This window comes from Chrysemys picta, chromosome 4, assembly GCF_011386835.1.
Source record: "Chrysemys picta bellii isolate R12L10 chromosome 4, ASM1138683v2, whole genome shotgun sequence".
Classification (NCBI taxonomy): Eukaryota; Metazoa; Chordata; order Testudines; family Emydidae; genus Chrysemys; species Chrysemys picta.
The window spans coordinates 39,280,376-39,303,166 of record NC_088794.1 but is presented as its reverse complement, the minus strand read 5'-3'; the positions used below and the strand labels follow the sequence as shown (position 1 = coordinate 39,303,166).

The 22,791-nt window shown below is 41.4% G+C and overlaps 1 protein-coding gene across 1 annotated transcript in view; it reads right to left on the bottom strand.

Moving 5' to 3' along the window:
- Positions 1-1,084: 1,084 nt before the first annotated feature.
- LOC135983252 (BLOC-2 complex member HPS5-like) overlaps positions 1,085-22,791 on the bottom strand; it is a 28,824-nt gene continuing 7,117 nt past the window's right edge. The window contains exons 4-14 of the mRNA XM_065594057.1: positions 20,830-20,953; positions 14,565-14,717; positions 13,721-13,792; positions 11,036-11,655; positions 9,520-9,640; positions 9,078-9,233; positions 8,109-8,228; positions 7,251-7,364; positions 6,255-6,361; positions 5,231-5,516; positions 1,085-4,320 (exon numbers count right to left, since the gene is read on the bottom strand). Of these exons, the coding sequence (XP_065450129.1) occupies positions 4,260-4,320; positions 5,231-5,516; positions 6,255-6,361; positions 7,251-7,364; positions 8,109-8,228; positions 9,078-9,233; positions 9,520-9,640; positions 11,036-11,655; positions 13,721-13,792; positions 14,565-14,717; positions 20,830-20,953 (1,934 nt within the window). The 3' untranslated portion in view covers positions 1,085-4,259. The remainder of the gene's footprint in view (positions 4,321-5,230; positions 5,517-6,254; positions 6,362-7,250; positions 7,365-8,108; positions 8,229-9,077; positions 9,234-9,519; positions 9,641-11,035; positions 11,656-13,720; positions 13,793-14,564; positions 14,718-20,829; positions 20,954-22,791) is intronic.

Here is a 22,791-nt window from a genome sequence, read left to right as displayed (position 1 = left end):
TGTTTCAAGGTAGAATCTTTATTGCCCTTATGGAGTTTTTTAAATGGTGTTTGTGCAGGGAACACACTTGACACTGACATCACATGCACCAGCCGCAGGCTGCATGAACCTCTTGCATATATACAATCTTTTTCATCCACAAATCTCCAAGTGTTTTACATAGGCAGGTAAGTATCTTCAGTTTACAGGTAGAGAAACTGAGGCACAGAGACACAATAGATCAAAGGCCACAGCACTCACTGGTAGAACCCAATTCTACTGATTCTCAGCAAGGTTGTCTTATCTTTTGAGACCTACCCCACCTCACTGAGAAGATATCCAAAAGGCTAGGCTTATTGTGAAAAGTTGGAAATGAGCCTGGGCATTCCAGTAAGACAGATGATTAGGGATCTAATGAGGAAAGGTACAGTTTCAGTCACAGATCAAGAAAGTCCTTTCAGTTTGTCCAGCAGAAGATGTCTAAGCATCAGAATAAAGTGCTGTCCTCATGCTTGCAGGGTAATACCTCCAGTTAAACCCAAGATTGCCCTGTTTGTGAAACCACATGATCTAATAAAACCTAATTACGGCTAAAACAGAAGTCAGAATATTAGCACATCTTCTGAGTCTTAAGAACACCATGCATCCTCCAGAGGAGTCCAGATGCTTTTACTGGATACAGAGTGGCTGGTGATTTTTCTAAGAGAGGGGATATAATGTTCTGGTTCTTTCATGTATAATATTTGACAGTTGAGTCTTTTGTATTTTTTTCTTCTGTTAAACAATGTACAAAAATGTAAATACACTTAGGTATTATTGCAACTACACCTCTTTGGGGGTTTGACCAACATATTTGGATTCTTGTCTTGACATACAAACCTACTATACAGACAATCTTACTATTAAGCCAAGTGACATGATTTCACAAAGAATTAGCCAAAAAGGTTAAACACAAGTGTTAAATGGCTCAGAACGTATCTGGGTGACAGACTTTCCTTTCTTATGCTAGCAGTGTGCAACTGCAGCATTTCTTAGGATGAAGTCACAATGTGGTCACGTATCCTTCACATCTTATTCACATATAAATGAAGAAATCAAGACTAAGTCAGAAACACTTTTCTTTTTATTGAAACCTCTTAAAATTAGTTGAAACCATGGATACAAGTTCATTGTAGGTGCAATAAATTTAAAAAATATTGTATAACTGTGGTTAATATGAACAGTGCTATGCAAAATGAAAAATAAGCTCTTTGAAAGAAAGTTTGTGATATATTGTAAAAGTCAGCATTGTTAACTGTGCGTTTTAAAATAAAGGTTATTCTGTACTGTGATAGACCCAGGCCAGTTGGGTACAACAAAGTAGTAGAGGCAGATATACTGGCCACTGGATTAGCAGTTTTCTGTTTGCTGACTGACCAGAGCAGGGGCTGCTCTAGATTAATGAGAACACTTGACTCCAATTAACCTGCAAAGAGTCAGGTGAGTCCATTAAGGTAATGTGAACACCTGACTCTAGTTAAGGCCCTTTTGATACTATAAAAGGGCTCACTCCAGTCAGGCTGGAGAGAGTCAAAGGAGAGGAAGTGCAGCTGAAGGGCTGGCTAATGAAGACACCCTCAAACCATCGGTAAGGGAGCCCTAAGGTAAGGGGGAAGAAGGGAGAAGCAGGAGAGCTATAGGGAAGTGGCCCAAGGAAATGTAGCAACTCTGGCAGTGAAAGGTTGACCATACTCTCCCTGGGCCGGAACCCAGAGTAGAGGGCAGGCCCGGGTTCCCCCCAACCTGCCACTACAGAAACACCTCCTAGGAAGGGAAGACAGGCCCCTGTCAGGACAGGAGGCTAAACTGTTCTGAAATAAGCCCTAGAGACAAGAGACTGTGGGAGTTCTCTCACCAACCTCCTTGCTGGCTTATGATGAAAAGGGCTCAGTAGACTGTAACCCTGGCCTTAGGGAGAGAAGGGCTACGTGGAGGGTCACAGGTGAGCCACTGAGGCTAGCATAAACCGCCTAGAAGCGCAGGACCCACGGGGACAAGGTCAGAACTCTGCCACAGTACACAAAGCTTTCAGCTGTTTTTCCATGTCACTTCATCCTCTAAACTGAAAAGATTTCACTAGACTTCTCCCAAAGAGAACTGGTTATGTATTTTCCTGAGACAGATGATTCTTTCACTTATATAGATCTTTACTTCTTTGAAGTGCTGTATAAAACTGAACCAATTAATTCTAACACCCACATGAGGTAGAAGTGCTCTCATTTTAGAGGTAGGGAAACAGGCACTGAAAGGTAAAATGATTTGTTCTAAGCTTCATGGCATATCAATACCAAAGTTAGGACGACAGAAGAGTACCTGACTTCCAGGGCCAGTTCTAGGCACCAGCATTCCAAGCATGTGCTTGGGGCGGCACTTCTCAAGAGGCGGCATTCCGGTCCTTTGGGGGTGGTACTCCATTTTGGGGGGGGGGGGTTTGCTTCAGTGGCAGCACTCCAATTTTGTGTGGCTTTTTTTTTTCTTTTTTTGCACTTCGGCAGCGGCAAAAAACCTGGAGCCGGCCCTGCTGACTTCCAATCCTTTTTACACCTATAATAAATAAGACCATGGGGTGCCTGAAGGGCTAAGATGGCACATTTGTGCTGTTTCCAAACTTCAGCTGAAAATCTCAACCCCAGGAAATAATGAAGCTGAAAGAGGACGTTTTGTTGGCTTTTCACAGATAGAAACCTTAAGGTATGAAATACCTGCCACTGGGCCTATTTCTGTAGACATTTATTCCCACACGAGAAGAGTTATGAAACGCTCCACCACAAGGGAATGACTTGTTCTCACAATTGAGACAAAGGTTACCCATCCAACTGCAGTTTTATATATCAGACCAAACTTTACAGATAAAACTTACATTGACCAAAAAATAATTAAATTTTAAATAAAATAAAATCATTAATTTGGAATGCAGCGAACAATGGAGACAAAACTATATACATAAAACATATAAAGGCTCTTATTTTAAAGGAATACTGTCAAATAAATTTACTCACAAAATGTTGGTGTAGGAGGAAAAAAATGACCTTTTTTTATAGGGAGTTAGTTCTTTGGGGTTTGACCACTGCCTAGATATTATAGCATTGTGCTAGTGAATAAGGCTCTAAATTGAAATGAGTTAAAACCAAATCTCACTAGTCTGTTTTCACTATCTAAGCTCTAGGAAGTTCACAGAGTAAACAGAATAGGTATAAAGCTATTTTTTGCAAATAATTACATAAAATTAGGTGTTAAATATTCAGTTTTAATAATCTAATGCTTATCTTAACAGAGGTAAAGGTTTTTAAAAAAGATTCTTAACTTGACAGCATCCCTTTAAAATACTTTTTAAAAGGCAATTTTAGATAAAAAGGTATGCAGTTGCATCATTTCATCCAAAAAGATCAAAAATCAGTTATGAAATATTGACATCTAAAGATATGTTGATCTCTGTGGTAACTCATCTGAAGATGACCTCGTGACAGATTCATAGAATTTACGAATGCTGTGTTTACAGTTCTTTCCAGTGGTCTATTAATAAATGAGTATTTCAAAGATTTAATGCATATTTCAACACTATGCAATCAATATCCCATAACATTATTTTACATAGCTCTTAAGATAAAAATGTAGCTATTCCAAGAAATAAATCAAAAAAGTAAATATTCTATACAATTAAGGAAAAATCTGCATTCTTGCATGCGTTCACTGCAGCTATTGGCAAAAGTGAATGTCAGATGGGAAAACAGTTTGGGTGAGTCTTAATGTTTACCAGCAGGGGCTGCTCATGCTGGCAATATACACAGAATTAGTCCTTTTGAAATTTACATCTTAACCAACCTACAGAAAAGTTGCTGAAGGCAAAATGCACTATTTTTCAAACCTAATTTAATGTTCAAAGGACTGTACTTTTAGCCACTGTTTTAATTCATTCAGAGATATTATCAAATTCATTCATCACTTTTAATCCTATTGTAAAAAAACAAATCTGTTAAGACACTTGTGGTCTTAATTTCAACATAAACATTGGAGTATTTCACTCTAACAATTTCTGAATCCTGTTTTAGAAGCATGTTTTAAAATATTTAGGAAGAGCTGGAGAAGAAAACCCAATTCAGGTGCTATTTTCATGCAGTGTGGCTGAATACACTATTGTGTGGACAAGAGTTTGTTTCTTAGAGGTGATGAAACTTAAGAGGCAATTTAATGCAGAATATGCACAGTACACAACTTCATTTCAGTGTTTCCTGGCATATTTGCTATGCCTGCTGAGACCACAGAAAACGGTCACACCTTTCCAGCATGGACTGTATCAGGGCTCTACAGACAAAAGAGAAAAAAAATAATCAAACATATTAGTTTTACTAATTTGCTGGACACTAGCTTTTAGAAAGAGTTTAAACTGGTTGATGCAGTGATAAATATGATTCAGTTTCAGAGAGCCCTATCGTGCCCCTGCCTTTAAAGATTTTTCCCTAACCTGAATAGACAACATGAGTGGCAAACTGTAAATAATAGAAAATAGATAGCAGGGTTTTTTATTTTATTGTATTTTTTTATTTAAGGCTAGTATTTAGGGCTTCCTAGATTCCAGGCCTTCACTCTTGCTTGTAACCATCCCTCAGGATTGATGTAACATACAATAGGACCTTTTCAAGTGCCATCTTCTAGAACTTAATTCACTTAATTCCAAAAACTTTTACATTTTTCCATGCATGCTTTTTTTAAGGGAGTTAAACAGTGTATCTGCGGGTGAACTACTTCGACAGCAACAGCTGCAGTGTAAGTAGACTCCCGAATTCCAAATACTGTAATGTCTCTTTGCACTATTACAGCATTTATGGAGCACCCATCAGAGCAGTCTAGGTCTAGGAGGATGTAGAATTCTTCAGCAATGGACATTTGATAGTTTAGTCATTTATTCTCTCTCTTCTCCCCCCCCCCCCTTTTTTTTTTGAAACATTTATTCTGAATATATTTTCTGATAAAACATTTTTCATTTGTAAGCTATATGTCTCAAATATACCTCTTAAATTGGGGACAGAAGTATTTTCAGGTAGTTTTGCCACTCTGTAACACTGTTTAAACTCTTGTAGCTGAAGTCTGAAGTGTTTTCACTTTTTTTAAATTTAATGAAAGAAAACTATGGCCTAGGACGGCACTGAGTGAAGTATCAATAACTGTTCTCCACACACACACACACACACACACACACACACACACGTCTTACCTTTGCCTTTTTTCAGCAATTCTCAGTATTTCGCAGATCCTGGTAAATCTCTCAGACAATTCTGCTGTCAAATCACATTCCTGCAGTATTGGCAAGGCACGATCTGGGCCAATTACCTTAGCCAACAAAAGAGCTACATTTTCAACAGTAATGCAGTTTGACCAATTAGTGCTACCATTGCTGATAGTATTCCCATTCTGTGTACCATGACAGTGGAAATCAGTGCTGTGACTTTGTGCAAGATGGAGAAGGAACTTCCATTCTTCCACAGTCTCTGGAATTGAGCCTAAATGCAAAATTAAATGACTGGCTGTAGTTATCTGTGAGGAAAAAGCATGTAGCAAACCTAATTTTACATCTATTTGCATTTAAAAGGAGCTAGTTTTCTAGAGTCAATATTCTACATTCATATCTTAGTTAAATGGCTTAAAATGCATTTTATTTTTTGAGTTGCACAAAACTGTTAAATTTTCAAGTGTATTGGAGCTAATTGTTAGGACTGAGGGATATTGAGCAATAAAAACAGCTTTCATAGCCATTGCTGTGATTTTTGGATTAAAAAATTCCTTTGTGTCTTTTTAGGATACTGTAGATTTTCACTGCAATTCTGCCATCTTATACAGAAACTTGCTCACTATAGCCTAGAAAAACCACTAGATAGCGCTAGTGAATTAGCTGATTCTCCAAGGTACGGGGCAACAAAAACTCGGAGGGAAAGCTGAAGCCAAAAAATCTGATTAAAATGTCAAGAGATTTGAACCACTCAAAACAAGACTGTTTTTTAAACACTGCTGTTTTGTTGGAAGACAAGAATTAAACTACAGTGTCACTGATTTATACACTCAATTATATTTATGCAGTACAATATACTACATTAAGTGTTACAAAATGCCAAGTGATCTTGCTATACCAGTGCTTAAAAAAATACATCATTCAACTCTCGATAATGCTTCTCTATACTTAATCGGTAATCAATATAGATCATGTATTATACTGGTGTGCTCAAGGGTTAGGATTCACTAACCATGTTCTCCATCCAATAGGTTCATATCATCCAAATGAACAATATTAGTAAAGGCTTCTATTCTTCTATCCAGTTCCAAGCAGAGAGAGAGATATCCAGGCCAGAAGCTTAAAAAAAGAGATTGAAGATTTCCAGAATCAAATACATATCTGCTTTAAACTAAAGTCATTGGTAATGAAATGCTGATTTAGCAAACTCATCAGTAAGAGCAAACCACCCCAAATATTAGGAATAACCTGGCCATTTCAATGTGGCAAAACATAGGCCATGCCATAAGTCCCCAGAATTGTCAGTTTATTGAATGAACTAGAGCCGGCCTTTTGTCAAACACCACCCTCACAAAAGTCATAAGTGCTCAATGATAAACACATCTAGGTCCCATATTGCAGTGAGGGTTTTTTTGTGTATGATAGTGGGAAAGGGTCAAGCGGAAAACAACCATCATATGGAGGTAAGAACTGCATAAGGAAAAGAAGGGAAGTCATTAGGGAAATAAGGAAGTGGAGGTCATTAGGAACAGAGGGAATGTCTTTATGCATACAAGAGGTCCATGAAGTCTGGTGGGTAAATTTGTCTCTGCTAAAGCAGGTTAAATATGGGAGAGGTATTAGTGTAATTATGAAGGTACAACCCTTGTGACTTGCTTTGGGGTTATTTCCTTGGTCACATTTTAGGTCAATAACATTTGTTTGGAGTAAACAGAGCTTAACACGTAATGGTGTAGAACGTGTTATAACATGACTTTGTTGCTTCTTTGCTACAAAGCAAGGTAATACTACAGAGGTAAGTTTTACATTGACTATTTATAACCTAAACATAATGGCACTTTTAAATAAAGCCAGCCACAAAATACTTCATTTAAATAAATTTAGTTGACAGTACACTAGCAGGAAACATATTGGCTTTCATTTGTATATTCAGTGGGCCAAGATACCAACTAAGCCAGTTTCAAGAATAATCATAATTTTTCAGTAAACTACAACGTTTCCAACTTACCCATATGACTTGCAGATGTCAGCCATCTTCTCTTTTGTTACAAAATCAGCTGGGAGTTTAATCAGAAGCAAAATCAATTGGCTATAGCCCCAGGTAAACAAATGTGAATGTGGTCTGGGAAGACAGTTTAATTCACAAGTTAAATGTTAGCAGTCTCATGACTTTAAAAAACGATTGTTTTATCAGGAGGCCAAATAGATGAAAGGGATTGTTTCATCTTTCACATGAAGTTTTGACAATATTAATTCAAAGAGCATTGTGTTCAGCTATCGTCTTGACAGACTCGCTTAAAATGAGATTTTCCCTGTGATTAGAGAGGGACAGAAAAAAGTTAATGTGGCCTTTTTGTGTACCAGCATCCATGTTAGGAGGCATGTGCACAGCTCAGGAAATGGCATTTTTTATACTCTAACTGAGCCAGTAAGGGAATTTTACACATTTTAAAAAAATGTGTTCCCCAGAAACACACTGAAAATTATTCTTCAAAACAAAGTGGCAGCTTCTTAAGAGAGATGTATTTATAGTGGTTAAAGAGCTCATTTCTGCCTGGATTATGAAGATAGGAAAGTTGTTTAACTCTTTGGTTGCTGCTGTTAAACATCTTGAGGTACATGAGGTAACATACCCTAGGGTGAAATTCAACCTACCGCAGAAGGGTAAGGCAAGACTATGCCTCACTTACAGACCTGTGCTTAATTGAAGGCTTTATGGGGATTCTCTCCATTGGGGTGAATTTCACCCTCTAGGGAAATGAAATTACTCTGAGGTAGCCAGCTCCATCATGGAACACATAGCAAGTCTGGACAACTACGTCTAGTTTGCGCAGTGCAATTAAATATACATGATTTACTACCTTACCTAGGGTTTCCTTCAGCATCCACCGTATTTGTTCTTTGTAGCGCATCATGGGAAACTGCCAAACACAGCCAATCCAGTCGCAATGCTTCAGGATTAAGAAGAGACTGAAGCAGGGACGACCTAAAAAAGAGTGGGAAAATCCATGGGTTTTAAATGGACCGAATATGGAAGTGTGATAAACTTTGTGTATATATACTATTTAAAAAGAAGAACAGGAGGACTTGTGGCACCTTAGAGACTAACAAATTTATTAGAGCATAAGCTTTCGTGGACTACAGCCCACTTCTTCGGATGCATATAGAATGGAACATATATTGAGGAGATATATATACACACACATGTATGTGTGTGTATATATATCTCCTCAATATATGTTCCATTCTATATGCATCCGAAGAAGTGGGCTGTAGTCCACGAAAGCTTATGCTCTAATAAATTTGTTAGTCTCTAAGGTGCCACAAGTCCTCCTGTTCTTCTTTTTGCGGATACAGACTAACATGGCTGCTACTCTGAAACCTTTCATACTATTTAAAAATACTCATGATCAGTGCACTGGAAAGATGATTTCTAGACAAGTTATGTGTCCTTTAATCTTCAGAAATATTACAGAATACATCCATATTTGAATTTTAGATATTGAAGTGTTGCCCATTTCTAGTTTGAGTTAATTTGATACTGTTTTATTATACTGTAAACTAAATCATTAAAGAGTTGTTACAAAAATCTCGATAAAATGGAATCTGCTTTGTAATGAGGCAAGGGGAAGAGATTGGTGAACAGAAATTAACTGGCAAAACAAAAGGTTATTTAATGTTAAGTTCCACTCTATTTTTAATGAGCAGCCAAAGTAGCATTACATTAAAAAAAAAAAAAAACCCACCACACAGCTGCATGATATCCAGTCTTTTCATTACGTAACCATTTCCCAACAAGAAAAAAAGGCATACAGCACATGTGCAGCCCCTTTACCTTTCATCTTCTGGCTTTGATTTAACAAGGCTGTCTAAATATGCTAAAAAGTTGGCAGGGTGATGTCTACAAAGCTGCATGATGTCAGAGGGCAAGATTGATGGGTAGAATTTGATCAAGGGCCTTACAGCTGTTTCCCCAAACTTTTCATAGAGCCTGCACAAACAAAAAAACATCTTTAATGCCAAATCACAGCAAGATTGCCACTTTGATAAGAAAATACAACCCTATTTCAAGATTCTAATTTATTTACCAGCATGTTTCAAGTTCCTCTGCTTGAACACTGCTAACACTAGAACTATCATTGCAAAAAAAGTCTCACAAAACATTGAAGAGGCTAGTGCGGATACAAATCCAGAGCAAGGCAAACAGAAGTGAATTGACAGTCTGAAATTTGTCATATTAACGAACATGGAAAAAAAGAAAATCATGCACTACAGACCTTTGAGCATGTGCCAATAACAGAGGACTATCCCAGGGCCCCAAGTCATTTAACAGTTTTAATATTTTCAACATATCTCCATTTTCCATTGCCAAAGTCACTGGACTAGCGTGAGTCAGTTCTGAAACACAAAACATTGTAAATGTTTTAAGTTTTTATTTTTTTTTCAACTCAGCTAGTTTAAAAAATAATTAAAGAAGAGAAAAATTTCCTTTGGAAGAATAAAGTCCCCATCATGGAAATGTATCTCTAGCCTGCAATGGAAGCAGGTGAGTAAGTCACACTTAAGCTGTGTGTTTGGCTTTGATTGAATTACCATCAATAGTGTTATGGCAAATTTAACATTATTAAATTGATTTTTTTTGTTAGGGAATTTTTTTTATATAAAAACTTCAAGATAAAGTTTACAGCTTCTTCTTCCCTTTAAGATTTAAGGCAACTTACTTTCTACTATATAAAGTTACATAACCCATATGAAATTTCAAAACATATGCTTCATGTGTATAGAACAGACCAACCTCAATTTATTTTCAACACCAACTGTTAATGAACCACAAGTTCAATTTAAAGCTTAAATTACCAACAAAGGACATTATTAAATTCATAGGAAGCAAACTGGGCACATAAGCCCTGATCTTGCGAAGCCTCACATCCTTAACTGCATGCATATAAGCAGTACCACTCAAATCAATGCAAGGATGCAATTAATACTTTTCTACTCTAAACTTCGCTTAAGCCAACATGGAACAGATTTCTGCATGCCCAAACATAGTCCTCCATCCAGCAAAGAACTTAAGCATGTGCTTAACTTTCTATGCTGAATCAGGGTTCTATCAATTGGTTGCCTTGAAGACCTGTCTATAAAGGTTTTGTTTCAGTTTTAGAAGTTGCATATAGCAGATCAAATTCTGTTCCGAGTTACATCTAGGAAGCCTCATTCATTGGGATTGCAAAGGTATGAGAAAGGGCAGAAGGGACTTCTGGCGAAGGAAAGGATGCCTGCGCTGATCAACTGCATGCCAATATGGGAAATGCTTTTCCAATTCACTAATGATCTTCATAAATGTGCTGTTGTCCAAGCTTTGGAAACAAGCTGAAATATTTGAGCATACTTGTGCCTACTTAGCCACTGAGGATGCTGAAACTCTTTTCCTAATTTTAGCTTTATATGTTAAATAATTGAAATTATTTGAGTTCAACAGCACCACATTTTTTCAAGTTCTCTTTCAACACATTTGATTCATATCACTACCGTGTTCAGCTAACTGAAGTTGTACTATATATTAACTTGTTTAGAAATAATGTCACTGTAGTAACTAAACAAGAAGCATTTTCCCCTAGAAGTCACTGGTTCTTATTAACTTAGTTTTGTTTATTAAAAAAGCTAAAGAGCACTTGTTTCAGAGGTGATTCAGAAAGGAATGTCCCCTCAGGCTGGATTTTTTCCAGGACAAAAACCTAAAACTTAGCTTCAATTGGTTTAAAAGTGAAAACAAAAAGCCACCACAGTCATTACCTTTCAATCCTCCAATGTAAGTTTCCCAAACACTGGGACTGCTAGTGTAATTGATTGTAATACATCGCTTCAGTCTTTTTAAATCCAAGAGAAAGAAATAGTCCTTTATGAACCGACAAGCCAAGAGCCATGACACTGTTAGCTGTAAATCCTGTTCAGCACTTTCTTTCGCATTCCCATTCTCGCAAGGAAACACATTTAATTCAAAACATAATGTTGTCAACTCTACTAGGTCCTTTTGAATATCGCGTGCTATGAGACATGGAGGATACACTTGAAAAACATGGTCTGAGGCTCCCTTTGAATTGGCATCATTTTCACATACTTCTCTGCCAAAATGAGCTTCACTAGTTTGATCCTGTGCAGTATTTCCTTGCAAGGCATCTGTCTGTCCTTTGCCTACATGATCTTCACTGTGTTGATCTGGTTCAATATTTTCTTCTAAAACCTCACTCTGTTCTTCAGCAAGCACATTCTTATCTTTCTTAATGGATAAGCAGTCATCTGAAAAGGAAGGTTCTTTGAAACCAAATGTTTCTTCCAGATACAAAAACCACTCCTGCAAAACTCCTCTCAAGCACTGTGGTTCTAACAAAACCAGTGGATCTTGTAGTTTGTTTCTGTAAAACAAAGTGGAAATGTGTTGCACTTGCTATTTAATAAATAGCCAAGAGATGCCAGAGCTGATTATACATATCAAATGGACAACTCAACCATTAGTATATTCCTAGATCAGGGGTGGGCAAACTTTTTGGCCTGAGGGCCACATCGAGGTTGCGCAATTGTATGGAGGGCCGGGTAGAGAAGTCTGTGTCTCCCCCAACAGGCTGGTCCCTGCCCCCTATCTGCCCCCTCCCATTTCCCGCTCCCTGACCGCCCGCCTCAGAACCCCCAACCCATCCAACCCCCCTCGTGCCTTGTCCCCTGACTGACTCCTCCCGGGACCCCTGCCCCTAACCACCCCCTAGAACTTGACCCCCTATCCAACCTCCCTTCTCCCTGTCCCCTGACTGCCCCGACCCCTATCCACACCCCCGCCCCTGACAGGCCCACCGGGACTCCCACACCTATCCAACCCCCCTGTCCCCTGACTGCCCCGACCCCTGACAGCCCCCCCCGGGACTCTCAACCCCTATCCAACTGCCCTCTGCTCCTCATCCGCTGACCACCCCGTCCCAGGATCCCCTGCCCCTAACTGCCCCCCAGGATCCCACCCCCCCTGCTCCCTGTCCCCCGACTGCCCTCCCGACCCCTATCCACATCCCCACCCCCCGGGACACCCACCCCCAACCCTCCCTGTTCCCCAACCCCTGACCGCCCCCAGAACCTCCGCCCCATCCAACCGCCCCCTCCCCCCCAGGAATCCCCACTTCCTTACCCAACCCCCCCCCGCTCCCCGCCCCCTTACCAGCAGCAGGAGCTCGCAGCCGCGCCACCCAGCCAGAGCCAGCTGCGCTCCGCACACTGCCCAGCACGAGTGGCGGGCCAGAGCATGGCCCGCACGGCAGAGGGTCTGTGGGGGAGGGGCCGGGGACTAGGCTCCCCAGCAGGGAGCTCAAGGGCCGGATAGGACAGTCCCACGGGCCTGATGTGGCCCACGGGCCGTAGTTTGCCCACGTCTGTCTTGATATCAGTCATACCAATGCTGTTTTCCTGACTAGTAAGGACAGTAGGAAAGTCACTATATAATTTCCCCAAGTATGCTTTTGGGGATCTCACCTCCAAATGATTCACGTAGCTTGCTAGGCAACCATCCAACTCTACCTCTAATGCTACAGTCCTCTTTTTCTCAGCAAAACTCACAATGAAGTTATATTTTTAATGGAAAAAAGCCACTATTCAAGTAAGGACTTTCAGATAGCCTAGGGGAGGGCAAACTATGGCCCGCGGGCCAGATCTGGCCCCTCAGGGCTTTTAATCCATCCCATGGGATTGCCAGCCCTGTGGCACAGGGGGCTAAGGTAGGCTCCCTGCCTGCCCTGGCCCTGTGCCATTCCTGGAAGCGGCCGGCACCATGTCCCTGCGGCCCCTGGGGAAGGCGGGGCAGAGGGATCCATGTGCTGCCCTCACCTGCAGGCACCACCCCCCTGCAGGTCCCATTGGCTGTGAACAGGGAATCGCGGACAATGGGAGCTTCGGGGGTGATACCCGCAGGCGAGGGCAGCACGCAGCGGAGCCACCTGCCCCACTCCACCCCCGGGAGCCATTGCCGGACATGCTGGCCACTTCCAGGAGCGGCACAAGGCCAGAGCAGGCAGGGAGCCAGCCTTAGCCCCGCTGCGCGCCGCTGTCACCCCAGAGCCGCTTGAGGTAAGTGGCACCAGGCCAGAACCCGCACCCTGAACCCCTCCTGCACCCCGCACCCCAACCCCCTGCTCTGAGCCCCCTCCTGCACCTCACACCCCTCCTGCATCCCAACCCCTTGCCCTGAGCCCCTTCTTGCACACTGCACCCCCTTCCTCACCCCACACTACCCCACGTACCTCAACCCTCTGCCCCAGCCCAACATTCACAGCCCTGCATACGATTTCCCCACCCAGATGTGGCCCTTAGGCCAAAAAGTTTGACCACCCCGAGACAGCCGTACACCATGTGTGGATATACCTTCACAGCATCATTTACTGCAGATATTTACAATAAAAGCTTTCTGCCAGAGTAAAATATAGCTCTATGCTCTCTACTTACATAGCTTCTGTCGTTGCTATCTTGAGATCTCTTAGCCGGTCCTCTTCTTGAGGCTGGCTCTGTAGTTCCAAACTAGAAAGAAATATAAAGAAAAAATTATGCTATCTTTTTAAAACAGAGGGAGAAATAGCATTAATTCTGTTATGAGAAATGCAGTTCTGTTACTTTTCATGAGAAACAGACAAATGAGACTACAGTAATTATGGAGCTGCTGGACATGAGGAGCAGAAGAAAAATAACTTTTTTCATCTTGTCAAACATTACCTATGAGGGTTCTCAGATGTCAAGAAACAAAACTAACATTAAGCTAATACAAATTAATTGCCTAAAATATTTCAATGGATTTGCCAATTTAACTCCTGATAACAATTTAGCGCTCGTTCTTTATTCATACGACTAAGCCACTACAGTGTTTTCATATTCCTTTAAACAACCCAGTGTTGAGGGTGATAAAGCTGCTTGTTCCTCTTTTCATTAAAAATAGGATGTAGGCTTTAAAATTCACATGCATCAACACGTCTGGTTAGGTACCCAGAAGGGCAAGTAGGGAACTATATTAGTTTCCCCTTCCTCAACCACTCCAGCACCACAAATGTAAACTCTTAACATCCATTTTCTAGAAGAGTTTGACATCTGAACAAGCTTTGAGGTAAAAAATTGAGAAAGGAGGCAGGGGGTGGGGAGGGTGAGACCAGATGAATTCATGGAGCCTCTCTATACAGCCAGATGGAAAAAAAATCTCTATTCTGTTGAAATGAATGGGATCATTGTGGAAGACATGAGTTCCCAGTCCTTTGGGCAGCTGGCACATTCAACTAGTAAAACCACGTGAGCTTGAACTTACTCGTTTTCATCTTCTTCCTGGGAGTATGCGGCTATACTAGCAGTCACTTCATGAGACTCATCATCATCTTTCATTTCCTGCCTCACTCTGACATCAGGACTCATATGAAGGGTGCCAATCTTTTCAGTAGTTTTGCGTACAAAGCTGGAAACACTAGGAGTCAAAAGTTCAAACAACTGAGATGGCAGTAGGAGAAGAGCTCATAGTCAACACAATAAATCTCGGTCTTTCTAGCCAGCCTCTCACTTCAGAAATCTTTATCATCTAAAGGAGGCAGGAAGAGAGGATGAGCACACTGGGAACCACCAAGTATATCAGTCAGTCAGAACTCAACATGAAAAAATGCATGTTGCACTCAGTAAGAAACATCTCAGAACTTATATGCTTTAGTCAAGTTCTTTACTCCTAAGATTTTCAGGCCCCAATGGAGATCACAAAATAAAACACTGGAAGTTTGGTTTTGTGCTGCCTGATAGAGGGGATTTTACAATTATGCAAATGCTGAGATTTTTATTTGCAATGAGAGAGGCTAATTTTTCCATGATAAAGCCTCTAAATAAGCACACGCACAAGAATTTTGTTAATTATCTTTTAATTTGGTCTATAATGACCTTCACAGTGACAAGAAAATTATTCAGGAAATGTACAGTTATGAAGAAATTAGAAAGCATTCTAAGTGGTCCTCTGTTTCAATTATCCATTCCTAACCCTTAGAATGTCTCATTCCAAAGGAAGGCCTACCTACATTCCAAAACTCAAATATATTGGTCCATAACACGCAAGAGTTCTTTAGAAAACCAGGATTCAAAAGCAACTTCAAGTTCTTGTGCTCCAGGTCAGAACAGGCTTAGCCATGTCGGAAAGAAAAAACAGTTACTTACCTTTACGTAACTGTCGTTCTTCAAAGTATTTTGCACAGGTCCATCCACTACAGGTGACTCACAAGCAGATTAATGTGGAGACAGTTCAGAGTCTACCTGAACAGCTATGGTGGAACAAGCCATCCAAAACTGGCATCGTTCCTGGATTGACGGGAAATGGCATAATGAGCAGCAAATGTATGAACTGATGACCAGGTGGCTGCTTTGCAAATGTCTCAACCGGGTACATGCGTGAGGAAAGCTGTTTGTGCTCTAGTTGAATGAACCAATACTCCAGGTAAGAGGTGGTGTGACATAAGCTAACTGGTAGCACAAACAAGTGCAAGAGAGGATTTCTTCCTAGATTTCTTAAGTGGAAACCGGTTGATCTTTCACCCTGGCCGCAAATCACAACAAAACTGTGCTGAGGATCTAAAGGGTCTGGGACGGCCCAATTAGAAGGCTAACGCTCTCCTCACATCCAACAAATGACGTTTTTGCTCATCTATACATGTAGGCTTTTGGGGAAAAGTTGGCAAATAAACTGCCTGGTTAATGTGGAAATTGGAAACCACCTTTGTTAAGAATTTTGGATGAGAGAGGAGGTACACTTTATCCTTATGGAAAACTGTATAAGGAGGCTCGGAAACCACGGCTCTCAATTTACCCACTCTCCTTGCTGAGGTTAACGCAACCAGAAATGCCACTTTCATAGAGAGATGGAGCAGGGAGCAATTCACAAGAGGTTCAAAGGGAGGTCCCATTAATTTTTTTAGCACCAGGTTGAGATCCCCTGTGGGAACAGGTTCTTGTACCTGAAGGTATAATTCAGTGGTTCTCAAACTTTTGTACTGGTGACCCCTTCCACATAGCAAGCCTCTGAGTGCGACCCCCCCCTTATAAATTAAAATGCTGGGGGCAAAGCGGGGTCTGGGGTGAGGCTGACAGCTCGTGACCCCCCACGTAATAACCTCGTGACCCCTGAGGGGTCACGACCCCCAGTTTGAGAACCCCTGGTATAATTCATCCAATCCTTTTAGAAATATGATAGTTACGGGGTTGGAAAAGAGTGATTTATTACCCAGTAGAGGGTGGAACGCTGAAATAGCTGCCAAATGGACTTTAATTGAACTATCTTGATGTTTGAGGTGCAACAGGTAATCCAAAATATGTTTAATGGAAGTCTGCACTAGAGAGACACCGTTTCTGTTGAGAAAAAATAGAAAAATATTTCCATGTAGCCAGATAAGTACACCTAGTTGAAGGATTTCCACTACTCAGAAGGACTTCCTGAATATCTGTTGAGCAAGCTATTTCCAATAGTGCTAACCAAGAGACATCCCTGCTGCCACGTGGAAGGCCTGTAGGTTGGCGGCAATATTCCCTTCAGTTTGTTTACATCTCCCCCTTCAAATCCCACTTCCCTGTCACTCTTCAGGGACCACTCTGGCAAGACCATTCTTTAGCAGGAGGTCCAATCTCTCCTAGCAGGAGCCTGAGAGAAAGTTCCTCTGTTTCTCAGGGGGAAGGGTTTTTATTTGTGCTGTTTCCTTTGTGCCAAAGCAAAAAGGCAGTCTTAGACCTATTTTCGATCTAACAGAGTTAAACATGTACCCGAAGAAAATAAAATTCCTTACAGTTACCCTAGCTTCCATTAGTCCTTCCCTGGAACAGGGCAACTGGTATACTGCGTCCGACTTAAAGGTCACTTACTTCCATATCACAACCCATCCAGACCACCAGAAGTTTCTCAGGTTTGTAGTCAATGGAACTCATTACCAATTCATTGCTTCTATTCAGCTTATCATCAGCCTGTTGCATTATCACAAAGTGCAGGGTGCAGGTAACTGTATCTGCAGATTCCTCCACCGGGGCGACAGACTGGTGAGAGACCTGTTCAAGTCTCAATCACTGCATAGCATGACCATCATTCAGTCCACCTTCAAAACACTAAGGCTATTCTTCAGTATGGACAAATCAGTTCTAAAACCTGTGCAAAGAATAGAGTTTATCGGAGAACGCCTCGATGCTACAAAAGTCAGAATGTTTCTGCCCCTGTCAAGTCTCCAAATGCTCAAAGACATAGTCTTGGATCTAAGAGCACATCCAGTTACCATAGCACACACTTGGCTGAAGCTTCTGGGACACATGGAGGCATGTACCTGCATAGTACAGCACGCTAGACTACACTTCAGCCCTCAGAAGGCTTCAGGGATGGCTAGCATCAGTGTATGTCCCCTGCTGACGTAGTTTAGACAGAGTGATTAATGTTCCACAGGTAACTTTATCCTCTCTGGACTGATGGACAGACCTTTGGCATGTTTGTGCAGCAGTTCACTTCGTTTCTCTGCAACGAATGCTCAAGCTGGTCACGGATGCCTCATCCCTGGGTGGGACACATCAAAACCCTGCAAACTCAAGGGTTGTGGCCCTCGCAATTCGTATAAACATCAGGGAGCTACATGCTACCAATCTAGTCTGTTTGACCTTCCGTCCACATACTGTGGGGGGAAAAGTCTGCTAGAGTTAACGGACAACACAGCAACTATGTCCTATGTGAACAGACAGTTCCTTCTAGCTGTGCCAGCAGGTAATTCTGCTTTGGGAGTTCTGGATAACCAACTCCATTCACCCCAAAGCTGCTTGCTTCCCAGGTGAGCAGAACACATTGCCAGGTCCTCCTCTGCTCACCACCAATGGTCACTGTTTGGACGTGGCCAGGTCCATTGTCCAGTTGTGGAGAACTCCCCAAGAGGACCTGTTTGCAACAAAGACCAATAGAAAGTTCCATCAGTTCTGCTCCTGAGGGTCACAGCCCAGGTTCTTTGACAGAGTTTCGTGCTCACAGACGAACTCCCTCCTGTATGCATTTCCTCTAACACCATTACTATCCAATGTCCTGTTCAAGGCCACGCAGGATTGTGCTTACCTCATACTAACTGCACCAGCATGGCCTCAGCAAAATTGGTTCTTGGTCTCCCTAGCAACGCTAGTAGGATCTCCTCTGCCTTTCCCATTGGATTCAGACATGATTTCTCAGGCTGGAACATCCATAAACCACAAAGTTCTGATGGAGAATAACCCTCCCATCTGGTTTGGGACACAGAAGACCCCACTTCCAAATATGACCAAGATGACAGAGTCCTGCAATAACAGCAGAGTAGAACCCATGTAGACAGGAGATAGGTAAGCTGAACCCAGAGGTGGTGATACTCAGGATAGTGACAGTGGCTTGCCTCTGGAATATACTGGCCCCTTAGGTATTGGAAGCGGCATCAGTACTGCATGCTCTTGCTGACCTGTTGTAGGAACTACCATTGCTAAAACCACACTTGCTCTGCTGGGGATGCCAGTACCAAAAGGTTAAGCAAGTCTCTGTGGCAGCGTACCTCTGACATCATCAATACCAGAATTGGTCTTCAGTCTGCTGTGTTTGTACAAGAAATTCAGGGGTTAGTCTCAGCAGACTTGGCATAGGTTCTGGAGTTGACAAACTCCGCCTTTGTGGCAGAGGAATGCTCTAGAAAATGCTTCCCCTTTGAGTCCCTCACAGAGTCCTTGCCTCTAGCTGGCCTTGCTGAACGAGGTACTGAGTCCCTGGAAGATGTGTCTCTCTTCCTTGATACCAGAAACACAGTACATGGTGCTGAAGACGTCTCAGGAGGTGCACTCTGTACTGATGGTGCCGGGCTTGGCATACGCTCTGAACCCAATGGCTCCAAAGGAAGACAAAGTGCCACCTCCATAAAGAGATGTTTAAGTCTTGCTGCTCTCTTTTTTTTAGAGTGAGGCTTAAACTCTCTACAAATGTGATACTTGTCACTGATGTGGGACTCCCCCAAACATTTTAGGCAGTGGGGCTGTCGGCCACTGACCGGCAAAGCACAAGCATACGATCGGCACAACTTGAACCCCAGAGAACAAGGCATGGCTCCAGTACACTGCCTGCTACTGAGAATCAAATTTGGTCCATAAAGAACTAACACTAACTATAACTATAACATGAACTATAACTAACTACCAACTAAACAACAGACTATATACAAAGAGCGAGCGAAATCAACATGTAATAGCAAGACTAGAAGTGCTCCAACAGCCGCCACCGTCCTTTTATACCTGCAAGCAGTGGCGAGTGATGGCAGAGAGTGCTTGAGCCTCCCTGATGGGTACTACTCAGGGAAAAGGTTCTCCAACAATTGTGCAAGGCGCGCACACACACACACACACACACACACCCCTACAGTGGAATGGACATATGCAATCACTCGAAGTAGAACTTCTGGATTCTCTGGTTAAGCAGTTAACATTCACCACTCAAAGAGCTCCTCCTAGTGGTGACACAGTATAACAAAAAGAGCTGCTCTTCAAATTTAAGAAGAGGGAATGGGTTTAAACCCATGAGATTACTGATCTTAAAATACAGTGAGTGTTGAAGGGAAATTTTTATAAAAGATTATAGACCACAAAATAAAATTTGATACTTGACCCAAGCCTTTAAACTGGAGTAACTAGAATGTAGCATATGAATATTTATGGATTTAATTTTCTGCCTGTGTAAAAATTAATGTTCTCTGGTAATAAACTTTTTTAAAAGGATATAGCTTGATATTTGGAAAGGTCAAAATGAAGGTGTGGATAGCCACATAAAGCTTATGGATGAAGCTTTCAATAGATTAACAGGCATCAAGTAATTTGATTAAAACAATATTTTATTATTGAAGGGCCTAGGAGAAATACACTTAGCAAACTGAATGAAAGGGCTAACCCAACATTTCAGGATAATGCTACAAACACCATGGGCCAGCACTTCTGGTTTTAAATAAGATGCATTATATTCAGAGCTTTGAAATAACCAGTTTTATGCAAGCTATTTCCCCTCCTTATTTTAGTGGCTTGCTTGTTTTGTTTTTTAAAGGCGGACATTTGATTTTTAAACGTAAGACTTGGTTTGTTCACATACAGTATGTATAAACCACAGTTGATTCCAGATACCTGTGAGGAATGCATAAGATTTACTGAAGGAAGAAAAGGACAATTTAATTGATTTGGGGTACATATCTTGACAATACATACCATCATTAAAATACACAGCAGGTCCTTAAAGTCTTCAACAATCTAAGTACCAAAATGCTAAATCCCATAGCCACATTCAATAGACTCACTCAAAGTAGGAAACACTAGCCACAAGACTATGGTATGTGTTGTTAACCTCCATTTAAAACTCAAGAGTGAAATCCTGGCTCAATTGAAGTCAATGGCAAGACTCTTATTGTCTTCAATGGAGTCAGGATTAAACTCTAACTTTCCTATCAAATTTGATTTTATCTTTTAGCAAAGTATGAATCAACATATGAATTCAGAAAAAAAGGAATGTAATGGATGAACAAATATCCTATGATTTTTACCTTTCCTTGACAGCTTGGAGGGAGACCAGAGGAGATGGTGAACGAAATGACAATGGAATACTGAATGGGAGAAAAGTCTCATTCCGATCAGTCTCAACCACCATAGAAGCATGAGATGCGTTGTCTAACAAACGGAATTGAAATAATAAAATTATGAAGCAATGATTTGACAATGAAACATATAATCCAGTTATGACCCACACTTTCCTTTAATAGGAAAATTTTACTCTTGTGACCTAAATTGTGTTTTTTTTTTTTTTTTTACTTGCAGGTTCTTTCATGGATTTTAAGAGAATGGGAGACTGGAGACAGAATAGGGACTAGCAATATACACACACAGTCCTTGGGATTCAAGGGCAATCTTAGCATTACTGGCCTTAGACCTAGTAGGTATTTGTTTTATTAATCTGTTGAAGCTTTATTTAATAAAGCGGCAACTGACAAATCAGTGGCAATAAGAGGAGAACTCTCGATGGATGACTATCTTCTGTACATGGATTTCTGGCCTATTCTGAGGCAACAGCTCAATGCTATATTCAGCAGGTAACCAAGATGGCTCAAAAAAAAAATTAACAAATATGTTATATTAAACTATGTAGTGATATTTCATGAAAGTTAAATTACATTGGATTATACTGGTCTTACCAGACTAGGCATTACTAAGATGTCCATCACCATTGCATTTAAGGAGATATCCATGTGTAACTTAACCCAAACACTGTGGCTCTTCATATCAGCCCGATATGAGTAACCAATGAGTAACCAAAAGAGCCTCCACCATGTCCTTTACTACTACTGTATATACTCGATCATAAGCCAGTTTGTTTATAAGACGACCCCCCCAATACGGCTAAGTAAAAATGGAAAATTTTTATGACCCATTCATAAGCCGACCCTATAATTCAGGGGTCTGCAAACTTTGGCTCCCGGGCCATCAGGATAGGCCACCGGTGGGCCGAGCATCCGCAGGCACAGAGGTAAACCTAAGTAAACAAAGTGTCCCGGCGTACCAGCTGCTTACCCTGACAGGCCAGGACGGCAACTGGTGGGGAAATGTTTTGGGGGGGGGTGGAGGAAGCTGGGAGTCAGGGTAGTAACTCTGGCCCCGCCTCTTCCCTTCTGGCTCTGTTGGTTGTGCTGCCTCTCCTTGCTCCCTCTGTTTGGGGGAGGGGCTGTGTCCCACCTGTCCCTCTCTATACCCGTTCATAAGCCAACCCCCTTCTCTGGTGCTTCCCTTTTTTACTAAAAAAATTCGGCTTATGAACAAGTATATACGGTATTTTGCATACCAATAACTATGGAGTGATTTGGTCCATTTGTGCTTGCTCTCTACCCTTTAAAAGAGGCAAAGGCTGATGAGGTCAAACTGAAACCTAGTTACAGTTAGAAGCACAGATGGTACCTATGGTCAGCCTTGTGGCAGCCATCTTATTTTTAGATCATTTATGTAGTCACCTACAACACTACTGACTCCAGGCTAGCTTGCTCTTATTTCAGAGGTCAGGTGCATTGGGGCGTTTTTTGTTTTTAAATCATATCCTAGTACAAGAAAAAGACGTACAAAGTGAACTCGATCGCATTTTTAAAAAAAAAAGTGTGATTAAGGAAAAGGATTATTTTAAGTAATGGTGATAATGCTTTTACTAGTACCTCAAAACAAAAAGTTTCTTTTTCTCAAAATGGAGCTGAACTATCAGTTCTACTGCCAGCATTCAAAGCATCCTTATGGAAATGGGCCTCTAGATAGTACCGAAAGGTCAGCAAGTGGTGTTACGCTGCTTGCAAACCAAACTTTTTGTTCACTAGGTAGAAAAGTAGCAATTTAAAGACTAATGGCCACTTACGGTAATGGGAACAGAGCAACCAATTCCAATGTAGAATAGAAGACAGCATTCATTAAGATCCGTTTCTCAGGAAATTATCTAAAGCAGTGGTTTTCAAATTTTTTTTCTGGTGACCCAG